This window comes from Talpa occidentalis, unplaced genomic scaffold (assembly GCF_014898055.3).
Source record: "Talpa occidentalis isolate TD23 unplaced genomic scaffold, MPIMG_talOcc4v2.1 talOcc4.2, whole genome shotgun sequence".
Classification (NCBI taxonomy): domain Eukaryota; kingdom Metazoa; phylum Chordata; class Mammalia; order Eulipotyphla; family Talpidae; genus Talpa; species Talpa occidentalis.
In genome coordinates, this window is record NW_023602073.1 from 151,068,639 (window position 1) to 151,080,985 (window position 12,347).

A 12,347-nucleotide genomic window follows, 5' to 3' on the forward strand; every position below is an offset into this window, starting at 1 on the left:
CTTCCTCGGCACCGCCCCTTCTCCTCAGGCGAAGGGGCCAGGGAACCCGGGACCAGGTTGTGACCGAAGACAGCGCCACGTGACACATACATAACATGCCAGATCTCTGGAGAGTATTTTTTAAGATGCTCTATTAGATGCCACCAGAGTTTCCCACCTGTGAATTCATGGGTGCACATTCAGAGCCAGGCTAAGGGAGGTAGCGCGCCCCTGGTACGTGCACCCGCCGCATCAGAGCCCACCAATCTGGACCCGTCACCCCAGCAATGCAGGACTCAAGCAACTCACAGTGCCCCTGAGACTGTGTGTGACGGTGCAGAGCCGGGAGGAAATGACCGCGAGAAGGAGAAAAGCAGAAGGCAGAGGCTGGATGGGAAGCGGGGGACAGGCCCCCAGCAGACGTGGATCATTCATGTACAATGTCCAGGATCTTGCCTCAGGAAATCTGGCATAAAAGCAGGTGATTTACGCTTTTGCTGTGGTCTTCAGCATTATTCTTGCTCCATGTGAGTGTTGCCTACCAGTCACAGCCAGCCAGGTCTGCATGAGCAGACCACGAGGGGAGCACCCTTGCGAAGCCTCTTAACGTTGGGGCTTCGCCCGTAGTGGAGACTGAAGCCCACCCCAGCTGTCTCACCACTCGGTAATGAAAAAAGCATTTGTGCAAATGCAAATTTGGTCCAACATCAGCGTCATCACTGGGTATGTGATTCAACGTGAAGTCAAACTCATAATTATAAAACTAGTTATTTGAGAGAGTCCTTTTTCCTTCCGGCTGGCTTGATTTAGTGGTGCGTCTGGCCTTCATTTTGAAAGACGCTCTGAAAACTGCTTTGCTCCCTTGAAAACCACGGAGAGGAGGTTCTGGCCCCCTGGGCTAGTGTTTTGGGAGCTGCAGGCCGGGGTTGGGGACCCGGCGGCAGTGGTGGGGCTGGGGCCGCCACCAGGCTGGGCACAGAGATCAGGTTTGCAGAAGCCAGACTGCTGGGTCCACTTGGCAAGAGAGCAGGTTGGCTCGGGGGAGGCCAAGGACCGGCCACTTCTGGCTGCTGTGTGTGACTGAGGAAGCGGCTTGCAGAAGTCACGTGAGTCTGGACATTTGCTTCCTCCCCACTCTCAGATTTTAAGTTCCTCAAAATGTGAGTTATTCCCACCCCACACCCCTCCGGCCCCGGTATCTGATTAACAAAAACAAGCCCACAGCAAGCAGGTTCACTGCTTTGCCCCCTGGATGCCTGGGAGCGTGAGGGAAGCCTGGCTGTGCCCAGCGGGCAGGTGGGACGGACATCCCCACTCACTGGCCTGAGCTGGCTGCAGCGGCCGCCCTTGAACTGGCCCAACTGGTGCTTGGCCATTACCTCGGCCACTCTGGGCAGGCCCACGGTGTCAGATCAGAACATAATAAGGGGAGCTGCAGGCGTCCCCATGAGCTACTGCGGAGTCTGAGAGGGAGCCTGCCCACCCCGATCGAGGCCCTGCCGGCAGGACCACCCCCGCCCCCCACCCTTGCTGACTGGGCTGTGCCCAGGGCAGGACAGGGCGGCAGCTCCCCCTTGCCCACATGGGCTCCCCGCTCCTGCTGTCTGTCCAGCAGCTGAAAACTGGGTCTTGATGGGCAGTGAGGCGGGGGGGGCCAGCTGCAGATCAACTGCTGCTGCCGCAGACAACACAGCCGGTCTGGGATCAAGGCTCCTTTTCATCAGGTTCTTTGTCCTTTACTTCCTGGTGTCAGCAGTCCCGGGAACAGGAAACGCTGCGTGCAATAGGAAGCACAGGAAACTGATGACTAATTACTTTCGAGCGCTGTGGATGAAATGTCAGCGCACATGGAGATCTGCACACACACTGGTGACGTGCGGGCCGGGCCTTCCGCCCGCGCTGTTTGCAAAGACGGGGCTTGCTGAGAGCTCGTTGTGCCAGGGACGGCGGCAGGCCCGGCACGCTCACACACCTGACAGGTCCTTGATCCATTTTGCAGGTGGAAAAAGAGGGCCCAGGTAGTCCAGTAGCTTCTTTAAGGGTGGGGCTGAGGTGGGAGCCCAGGCCCCCTCCGCGCCCTGCACACGCTGTCTCCCCAGGCCAGCCCGCTCTGCAGGGGTGGCGGTAGGACTTGGCCTCATTGCTTGGGGTCTAAAGACATCTGCTCTATTAATACGTCATCCCGGGGGAAAGCACTTCTAGAACGTGGCAGTGGTCGTGCCGGGGGCTAAGGTGCTATCTCCTGCTTTCACAACGCAGAAGGAATCACTTACTGGACTCCCGTGTCTGAGTCTCAAGAGAAAGGCCTTCCCCTCCCGGCTCGGTGCTCTGCCGCCCTCCCGCCGGCCCAGCGGCCCTGCCGTCTCCACTCGCAGGGCGATTCCTCGGGGTTGCCGTCCACACAGATGGGCTCTCAGAGCCCGCGTGTTCAGGCAAATGGCCTGTAGCAAAGCCCGCTGGGCGCCAGGCGCATGCTGTAAACGAGAGCGGCGTCCTGTGGCCCACTCTGGTCAGACTCGGACGGCCAGCGCGCTTCCTCAGGGACTCGCCATCGGTGTTCATTCATTCTTTCTTTTTCCAAGCAGCTTTTCTCAGTTCAGGGTCATGGGAGGGCGTGGAGCCTCTCCTGGCAAGCTCAGAGTCAAGGTGGGCCCCGCTGGAGAGGACACTCCACTGTGGGCATTTAGCCCACACCCACATCTGGGCAGTGGGGCACGGCGGCGAGCCCCAGGCACCTCTCTGGGCTGGGGACGAAACCCACGCCGCATGGGGGGCGGGTGGGTGGGGAGACAGGCCAGGCCCACAGGACAGGGCCCGTGCTGCATGGGAGACAGGCCAGCTCCACGTGCACGGGGCCCGCTGGCTTCCGGTGCTTTTCTCTTCCACGTTACAGGGAAACGATGTTTTGTTCTCAACATTCGATCTGCTTAGAGGACCTGCACCCTGCCCCCTCGAGCCCGGCCAGTGGAGCGGTCTGCTGAGGGACACGTGCCTGGGTGTTGAACCCTGGTCAGCTGAGCGAGAGGAGACAGTCAAGTCTGGTCAGACTTCTCAGAGGACTTGGCTCTGAGAGGCGCCAGCAGCCTCTGCCCTGCCGGCCAGGAGGCCCGGGAGTGGGCCCCGGGGTGGGGTGGAGGCTGCGGGCCTCAGCTGCCGGACAGTTTCCAAGACCGTCTTTCAGCGCCTGAGCCCCGGCCCCTTTCTCTTTCCCTCCCAGTTTAATGGTTTAATTTTCTCGATTCCTTCTTCACCTCTTTTCCGCTCCTTCCACGGCTCCACCTGGACAGAGCGCTGACCCAGCGGGAGTCAGCCGCATCCACTGTCTGCCACAGCCTCGGCGTGCCAGCTCCCTCTGCTACTTAATTCCAGGCTCGCGCTATAAATATAGGACACCCGTTTTAGAAGTGTTAGGCAAAAAGTGTTACTCACTCCACGAGGCTCGGTCTCCTTTCCATGCCATGCTTACTACCACTGGGTGCTGAGCAGGATACGGCGTAATGAACGCCAGTTCACGGGGGGTGGGGGTGGCCCTGGAAGATCTATACCATATAATGCATTTTTGCCAATGCGCTTGGACAGAATAAATTGGGAGTCAGTAAATCTGGCTTGTGGTTTTTGCCATACAGTTGGGTCAAGGAGCTGTCTGACTCCTAGGAAGGGGAGGCTGGGGGACGGCGGGGGGCGGGAGTCTGGGCAGAGCAGAGGCGCTTCGTCAGAGGAGAGGATGAACTGCTTCTCAACTCTGGCAACAGCCTGGTTATTTAAATTGTCATTTGGTGGAGAATATAGTCCAATGGAAGACTTTGATATTTCATTGTAGCTAGGTAAACACGGTAAAATTTTGCAAATGTGGATATATATGCCCAAAGAAATTATACGTATTGTTGACAACAAACAAACAAACAAACAAACAAACAAACACTATGTTAGGACTAAAAACTAGCAGACAGGTTTAATGGACATGAAGATACGAATGAGCTTTTACGAAATGCTGACAAATAAGCTGACAAGTAGAGGAAAACAGAGAAATAGAGGAAACAATCCTAGTATTTTAAACAACTGGGATGGCAGGAGAGCCAACTGCCCGAGTGGCTGGCAGTCCTGGGGTGCAATGCCACAGGGCACTGTACCTCCGGGGCCCTGGGGGTGGAGTGGGCTGTGTGGCTAAGAGCAGTCACTCTGCCTGAGGCCTGTGGAAATGCTTCAAGGCGTAAAGTGATCAGGTTGTGCTGGTTGAAGATCAGTGCTGGGAATAAACTTTTAAGCTTAGGTGTAAATAAGTAAAAAAGTTTAAGGGAGCCAGATAAAGTCTCATCACTGTACACTCCCTTTAATGTTGAAACAAACAGTGTTCATTTTCTGGCCTGTTGCAGGTTCAGGGGTCACAGAAGCTCTGGTCGAGTCATCCCAAAAGTATGTTTCTGTGTACCTCACCTTCCAAAAGACGTCTCAGAAATCACCGTGCCACACTGCAACCAACATGCACAGTGACACATATTGATTTCCCCCTCCACATTCCTGTCATTGAAGGCACAGATTTTCAATGCTACTATTGACCCAGGTAAGTATTCCTGGGTGTGAGCAGCGTGCACAGCTGTTCCCCCTCCCCAGAGCCCAGGGTGTCTGTGTCTTTCTTTTTTGTTTCGTTCATTCAAACAAGTAATAATTGCAAGTAGATTGCTTATAAAGCATGTGAAGAGCAGAATGAAGGACAAGTCTGGATTCTACCTTCCATGAGTTTTTATGCTCCCTGGGAGCAAGACTCTCCATGATGGACTCTAGATGTAATTCACTAGTGCTCCACTTTTTATTAAGTTATATTATGTTTAACAATAAGGGAGAAGATTTAGTTTTACCCCTTAGGAAACAATAAAAATGTAAGATTTTTAGCCACATATGTTGTTTTGTCTCAGGGAAACAAAAATCCTCAAATATAACTTAGAAAAATTCAATACTAAGTATGCAATTGGACACCTGTGATTTTTAACACGTATTTCTTGTGGTTGTTTTGTGACCCCACATCTGTACACACAGTGACTACAGGCACACAAATCACATTTGTGATAGAGATAAGAGCATTTTATTCCAAATCAGAGCATTTGACAACTTCAAAACACTTCCAATATCACTTAGTTAAAATCTCAGGGGGAGTTACCCATCAATGTGTGAGCATAGAACTGACAAGGCCTTTTATACCCAGCACAGGGTTCTTTTCCTACAGGACACCAGCAGCAGTCCAATTAGATGTTTGTTTATTTTTTTTTATTGAGGTAATGTTGGTATACAACACTGTATATGGTTCAGAAGTATAGAAGTATACTATACATCTTTGGATGTATGTTACCATATCACACTTAAATGGGTAGAATAAGAAAGAAAGACTCAAAGATGATAATATTTTAATCATGAAACACTTTGACCTTGGAGCCTCCCACCTTAACTTACAGATGTCACACAGGATGCGGGAGCTCCAGTTTGAATCTTGTCCCCAGCATTTTCTAACTGTGTGACAAAGTCATACCAGTCAGTTAACGCTCTGAGCCCCGGCTTCTTCAACTGTAAAATGCGGGTAATGATCAACTCAGAGCTGTGGTGTAGACAGTGAGATGACTGGGTGCCTGGGATGTGTGAGATTCAGAGGGACTCTGTGTAGTCAATCCTCTCTATGTTTCTGGTCCCACAAAGAACTCTGTTGAGAAAGTAGGAATACACAGAAATTAATGGAAAAATGCAACATGTAGACTCTAAGTTAAGTTTTAGTAAAGGGTAATGTCACTGGAGTAGATATTAAGAACATGAGGAGGCATTTCTCTGCTCATAAAGTGTTTACTCACGGTACTTGCTTAAAACCAACTTCTGGAGTACGCATTTTTTATCATGTTAAAACATGTAATCACAAATATGTCCTGAAGGAGCCACATTCTAAAGGAAAAACAACAAGAACAGCAAATCAACCCGATCCAGGGGACACAATGGACATTGCTTTGCAATCATAAAACTGTGAATCAGCCAAAGTTGATCAAAACAAAATGCACTTTTAATTCATTTTAGTTCATTCTCATTTTCCTGTAATTCACAGACAATTGTTTTTAGTTAAAGTTTCTGTTTAAATATGGGATGAAGATTGGATTCCACGACACTAGGGCCAGCATCCTGGCTGAGATTGTTTTTACCTCTTAAGTTTCATTTTGGATCAGACACCACCAGTTAACATTTAACTGCTGCTCAGTGGTTTTTTTTTTTTTTTTTTTTAATGTTAGTATTGCTTTTGCAAGGAACATCAGAAAGCTAGAAGGGGTAGTGCCTTCATTTGACAAATGCTGTATTTTTCCTAAGAGATAGAAATATACCTCATTGAAAGAAATCCATGTCACTTTTTTTTATTGATTCATTTCCTTCTTCTTGGCTTGTCTGTAAGAACACTTCAGCTTGACATTTGAGGCTGACCTAAATCTGGCATCCACTGCTCTTTGAGGAAACACCTACCCCAAAGCCTCTACCTTACCCACTTTCCCAGTTTCCCTCACAGTGGTTCAACCTCCCACAGCCGTGGGCTCCCTTGGGCTTTCAGGCCTGGGGGGGTGGTGGAGGGTGGGGCGCTCATTTACATATTTATAGCCCTTTGTCCTCAGTACTGGCTTTTATGGGTTAACTTTTCATATGTATGTAATACTAACACCCAGCAGGTCTGTAAGTGCCTTAGGGTTAATGACAGGTAGAACTGGTACTTAAAATTTGTTGATTAAGATATTCACACTTAAAATGCATCATTTTCGACCTTTTAAATACTACTTGATAAGCCATCTCATAACTTGAAAGGATACTCCAGACATGTACTAGACAAGGAACAAACTTTACAAGGATGCTAGCAAGGCTTTGTCCCCTTTCAGAAACATGGGAGGATGAAGCCTTTGAAAAGAACGGGTGGGGTCAAAAGTCAACAAAGGCTGATTCTTCAATCCAAGGAACATTTTAGGTACTGCAAGAACTCCATGGTAAGGAAGAAGAAAAAAAGTCTGGGATACTGTCATTTTCTATTTTTAATGTCCAGAATGGCAATAAGCAAATAGAGCCGATCAAATGTTAAAGAACAGAAAACATATTTCCATGTGTGTGGTTGATTAACTACTGATGTTGAGTGTGGAACTACTTTTAGTGTCAAATTAGGTGCCATAATTCTTCACAGTGAAGAGATGTTATACGAGCCCCCAACCAGAAGCTCCCCCACAACTATCTCGGGACCACTCTGTAACTTGTGAATATCCTATTACAGTATTTGTAACAGTGTCATTCATTTTTAGATTTTTAAGCTTCTTGAGGGCAAATGATGTAGTCCAAGATTGTTGGAATTCCTCATTGCACTTGTGCTGGGTATGAGCAGTGTCCAGGGGGCCTGAATACCTGCAGGAGGGGGAGGGAATCGAGCACACTGGCTGCCTGAGGAGAAGCCTGGTCTCCAGGCAGAGCCGGCGCCTGGGGGGTGCAGCAGGGTCCTACCCTGAAGCGTCAGCTCTCTCTGAGGCCTGGCCGCTCACGGCCACCTCAAGTGTCTGTCGCACATCCGAGGTGCGCACAGTCCCTGGTGCATCCCCAGCACTTAAGACCTTTTTGGAAACCATTTTTAGAGAGCGCCTACCCGTGTTAAGTGCTGTTTTCTGGGTCTTGGGAATTTCAAAGAGAATAAAGTCCCAGCTCTCATGGGGCCTAGCGTGGGGGGCGGTGATCCACAAATCTACCCGCAGTGGGTGGATGTGTCAGGTGGAAGGAAGCGCGAGGAAAGAGCTCAGAGCGCGGGAGCAGAGGACAAGGCAGGGTGCGTGGACACAGAGGGGCGTGTGTAGACAGAGGGTGCGCGCGCGTGGTTTTACAGGGAGCCAAGAGGCGCCTTCTCCGGTCAGACCCTGGAAAGCGTGGGCGCCAGGCTGGCGGATGTCGGGGAAGGGGTGCAAGGCTCCTCGGGGACACAGCAATGGCAAAGCCCTGGAGCAGAAAGCCCCGGCCTCCTTCCGCCTCCAGAGGGGCCTCAGAGGCTGGAGACGAAGGGCCGGGGAAGAGGACATGGGCGAGGCGAGCCCGGCGGCAGGGGGCCAGGCTTTGTGGGGACTCCCCAGCCTTGGTGAAGTCGAGGGTGCCCCCTCCCCCACCCCGGGAACCACGAGGATGCGTGGAGAGGAGCGAAGCGCGCCGCGGGGTCCGGCGGGCGAAGCAGCAGCTCCCAGGCGGACGGCAGCCCTCGGGGCCCGGGAGGGGAGCGGGCCTCGCCCATTCCCAGGTCCCGGGCGCAGAGGGCGGGCCCCGTCCGACGCTCGGCCTCTCCTCCCGCCCAGGGCCGGCGGGGCCGAGCACGCGGCTGCAGCACGCGAGCCCCGGCCCGGCTTCCCGGCCACGTCGCGGCCCCGCCTACCCCCGGGCCGGGCCGCCGAGGCGCGAGCGGCGCAGGTCGGGCCCGGCCCGGGGACCCCAGCGCGGGCTCGGCGGGGGCAGGAGCGCGTGGGCAGCGCCGCCCCGAGCGCCCGTGCGGGCCGAGCGAGCCCGCGGCCAGCGCCGCGCGGCGGGACCGGCGGCCTCGAGGCGACCGCGGTGCCGCCCGCCCAGCGCCCGGCCGCCCCCGGGTTCCCCCCGGCGCCGCGCCCCGGGAAGCGCGCACCCCAGAGAGGCGCGGGGCAGCCGGGCGGGCCCGCCGCGGGGGAGCCGGCACGACGCGGGCCCCGCACGCCCCCGGCGGCGCCGCCCCGGCCCGAGCCCGACGGCCGGGCCCCGCCCCGCCCCACGCAGGCGCGCGCAGGCCCCGCCCCCAGCCCGCGCGGGGCCCGGCGGGGCGGAGCGACCCTCGGAAGGGGCGTGGCCGCCGGGCTCGCCGCGCGCACGCGCGCTCCGGCCTGACGGCGACGTGTCGGGCCACGTGACGCCCACCCCGAAAGTCCCCCGTGAAGCAACAGGACGTTAAAAAAACCCGGGGGGGGCGCGGGGAGACCGGTGAGAGGCCGCCCGCCGGCGACCGTACCGGGCGGCGCGGCCCCGGCGCGGCCCGCCGAGCGCCTCGCCCTCGCGCCCGCCGCCGCCGCCGCCCGCCCGCGCCCGCCCGCCGGCCCGCGCGCGAGGCGGCCTCGCCCCCGCCCAGTGCCAAGCACGCTCGGCCCCCGCCCGGCCCCGCCGCCGCCGCCGCCGCCGAGCCCCGCCGGAGGGCGCCCCGGCCCGGGCGGCGGCGGGAGGAGGAGCGCGCCCCGGCCCCGTAACGGCCGCCCCGGCCCCGCCCGCCGCCCGCCCCCGGCCCTCCCCGCCGCCCCTCCCCCCGCCGCCAGCGCCGCCTGAACTGAGGCGAACTCCGCCGCCAAGTGAGTGAGGAGGCGGCGGCGCGGAGGAAGAGGAGGAGCGGAGCGGCCGAGCGGACAGCGCCGCCCGAGCGCCGCAGCCCCAGGCCGAGCAGCCGGCGCGGCGCGGAGGGCGCAGCCAGCAGCGGGGCCCCTCGTCGCGCCCGCGCCACCGCGACCGCCGCCCGGGCTCGCGAGGGACGCGCCGCGCCGGGAGCGGCCCGGGAGCGCGGCGGCCGCGGGCGGCCAGCGCCGGCGGGCGGGAGCGGCGCGCGGTCCGGCCGGCCGCCCGGCGCGGGAGCGGCGCGGGACCCGGCGCGGCCCGGCCCGGCCCGACCCGAGCGGCCGGCGCCGGCGGCCCGCCCCTCGCGGCTCCTCGGCGGCGGCGGCGCGGGCGGCGGAGCCTGGAATATGGTCGGGGAAATGGAAACGAAGGAGAAGCCGAAGCCCACCCCGGATTACCTGATGCAGCTGATGAACGACAAGAAGCTCATGAGCAGCCTGCCCAACTTCTGCGGGATCTTCAACCACCTCGAGCGGCTGCTGGACGAAGGTGAGCCGCGCCGGCCCGACGCCCCGGGCGGGCGGGCGGGCGGGGGGCGGCGGCGGGGGGCGGCTCGCGGCGGCCCCGGCGCCCGCGCCGCCACCCGCGCTCGCGTCCGCCCGGCGCCCGGGGCCGGCGGCGGCGGGGGCGCGGGCGGGCGGGGCCCGGGACGCCCGGCCGACGGCGCTCGGGGCGGCCCTTTTGTCCGGGCGGCGCCGCGCCGGGGCCGGGACCTCCGTCTCGGGGCGGCGGGCGCGACCCCCGGCCGGCGGCGCGGGCCCGACTTGGGGAACTTGGGGAGCGCGGCCCGCGGGCCCCGAGCGGGCGCCCGGCCCGAGGCGGCGGGCGGCGGGGCGGCCCCGGGGCCGGGCGGCCGCGCTCCCCGGGCGGGCGGCGCGCCGGCCCGCGGCCCCTCGGCCGGGAACAAAGCCCCGCGGGCGGCTCGCCCGGCGTCGGGTCCCGGCGCGGCCCCGCGGCCGGAGTTGGGGTGTGACTCCAGAACAAAAGGCCGGAAGCGTCCGCGCGCCCGGGGACGGGGACGGCGATCCCGGCGCCTCTGCGGCCGGGGGAGTCGGGGGGCAACTTCCGAAGTCGGGGCGCGGGCCGGGGCCCGGGCGGACCCCCGCGCGGCCCGGCCCCGGCGAGGCGCGAGCGGGCCCTTTAAGGGGCGCCGCTCCCGCGGGCGCCGGCGTCGGGGCGAGTGTGGAGGCAGAAAACTTTCTGGAATGTCAGGAAAAAAAACCGCTGGAACTCGGGGCGGCGCTGCCGCGCGCGGGCGCTAAGGGGCGCCAGCCGGCCGGCCGGCGCGGGCGCGGGGAGTCCCGGCGGCGCCCGGCCCTGCGCCCCGCGGCCGCGGGCGGGGAGTGCCCTGGAAACGCCCGCGCGGCCGGTCGCGGCCCCGGCCCGCGCGGGGGCTGTGAGGAGGCGAGGCCGGCCCGTCGCGCAGGGCGCCCCCGCCCGCCCGCTCGGCCCCGCGGCCTCGGGGAGCGCGGGCGGGGGCGGCGCGGCCAGGAGCGAGCCCGGCCGGGAGCCGCGGCCGCGGGGCGGCGCGGCGCGGGGGTGCCCTGCGCGGCTCCCCGCGGCCGGCGTCTCCACACCCGGCGGCCCGCGGGGCGCCCTTGCGCGTGTCCCTGCGCCGGGAGGTCGCGGCCGGGGGCTCGCGGGCCGGGGCGGCGTCCGGGGCGGCGGCGCGAGAAGTTCGCTCCCCGCAGCCGCGGGCCCGGCCGCTCCCCGAGGGCCCCGCGGGCGGGCGGGCCTCGCCTCCCCGAGGACAAGTGGGGGCTCCCGGGGTGCCCCGCCGGCGCGCGCTGTGCGCGGGCAGTGAGTTCCTCGCGGAATCTGGCACGTTGTCTTTTTTTTTGACTCCCTCGTGGCCCGTCCCGGTCCCGGGCGAGTCCACCGCGCTCCTCCGGGGCCGGCGCTCGCCGCCGCTCGCCGGGGCTGACCGGGACGTCGCCTCAGGCTTTCGCTACACCGAGTGTGGCTGCAGCGACGGGTCTCCGTGAGCGGACGCGGCCCGCCCCGGCGCGGCCCCTGAGGAGGGGCCGGGGGAAGCGTCGGCAGTTTCAGTTCTGAGTGTGTGGCGGGAGTGAGTTTAGCAAATTGACTCAGTTTGAGAATTTTGATTTAAATTAGTTACAAATTTGGGATTCAGGGGTCGGATTCTCCTGAGTGATTAAGACTTGAAGGCTTCGACCAGGCGTTTCGATTCCGTGCCGGGCTCACCTTCGGCCTGTGGAGACCGTGGACGGGGACGGCGGCGTGTTGGCTTTCTCGGGGGGGGGGGCAGGTTTGTCAGAGTTTCCCCCAAAGTATTTTAAAGTTGTGAAACAACATTCTAGGTTGGACTCGTCTCCCAGCGGGAGAAACATCGGCTAGTAACGCCAGCCCCGGGAGCAGCTCCCTCCGGATGGACGTGAAGCCGCGGTCTCCGCACCTGACCCGCTTCCCGCTCCTTGGCGGGCTTCCAGCCAGCCCGGCCCGGGGGGAGTCTCCTTCTTCAGGAAGGGTTTCTCTGACTCTTTTTTTGTCATGAAAATAAAAGTTAAGCAACAAATACTCGAAGGTAGATTTTGTCTTTGTGTAGTACAGCGCCTGTGAAAAATAAAATCTGACTAAAAACTCCCAGATAGGGGAAGGCGGCGCGGCGGGGACTCTTGAAGTCGGAGCCTGCGTGTCCAGGCGTGGGGGTCAGCGCGGGCGCCTGGACACCCGCGCGTGGCCTCGGGAGCGGGCCTGGACCTTCTCCTGCTGAGGTCTGAGAATCAGTGGCTCGGAAAAAGTAAACAAGCATGTTGGATTCGTTTTTGTATTACTGAATTGAAAAGTACATTTTTACTTTCTTACGAACATTTTTTGGGTGGGGCAAGTGATGCATTTTCTTTGGGACTAGGTTTAGTTTCTCATTCCACCCCGTCTCCTTAGACATGTAGACCAGGAATATTGTAAATGAAAATTTGCCCTACGAGTTGATATTTCTCTGTGTTAAGGTTTCTTCCCATGTGTGCATTTTA

At 59.7% G+C, this 12,347-nt stretch overlaps 1 protein-coding gene across 6 annotated transcripts in view; it reads left to right on the plus strand.

The window, feature by feature from the left end:
• The first annotated feature begins 9,653 nt into the window (after positions 1-9,653).
• The window catches only part of QKI (QKI, KH domain containing RNA binding), a 141,240-nt gene continuing 138,546 nt past the window's right edge, over positions 9,654-12,347 (plus strand). For 3 of the 6 annotated variants that reach the window (XM_037520696.2, XM_037520700.2, XM_037520699.2), the window contains exon 1: positions 9,654-9,843. In XM_037520696.2, coding sequence (XP_037376593.1) covers positions 9,702-9,843 — 142 coding nt within the window. In that variant the 5' untranslated portion in view covers positions 9,654-9,701. The remainder of the gene's footprint in view (positions 9,844-12,347) is intronic. The other 3 variants (XM_037520697.2, XM_037520698.2, XM_037520701.2) reach the window with 1 other exon arrangement.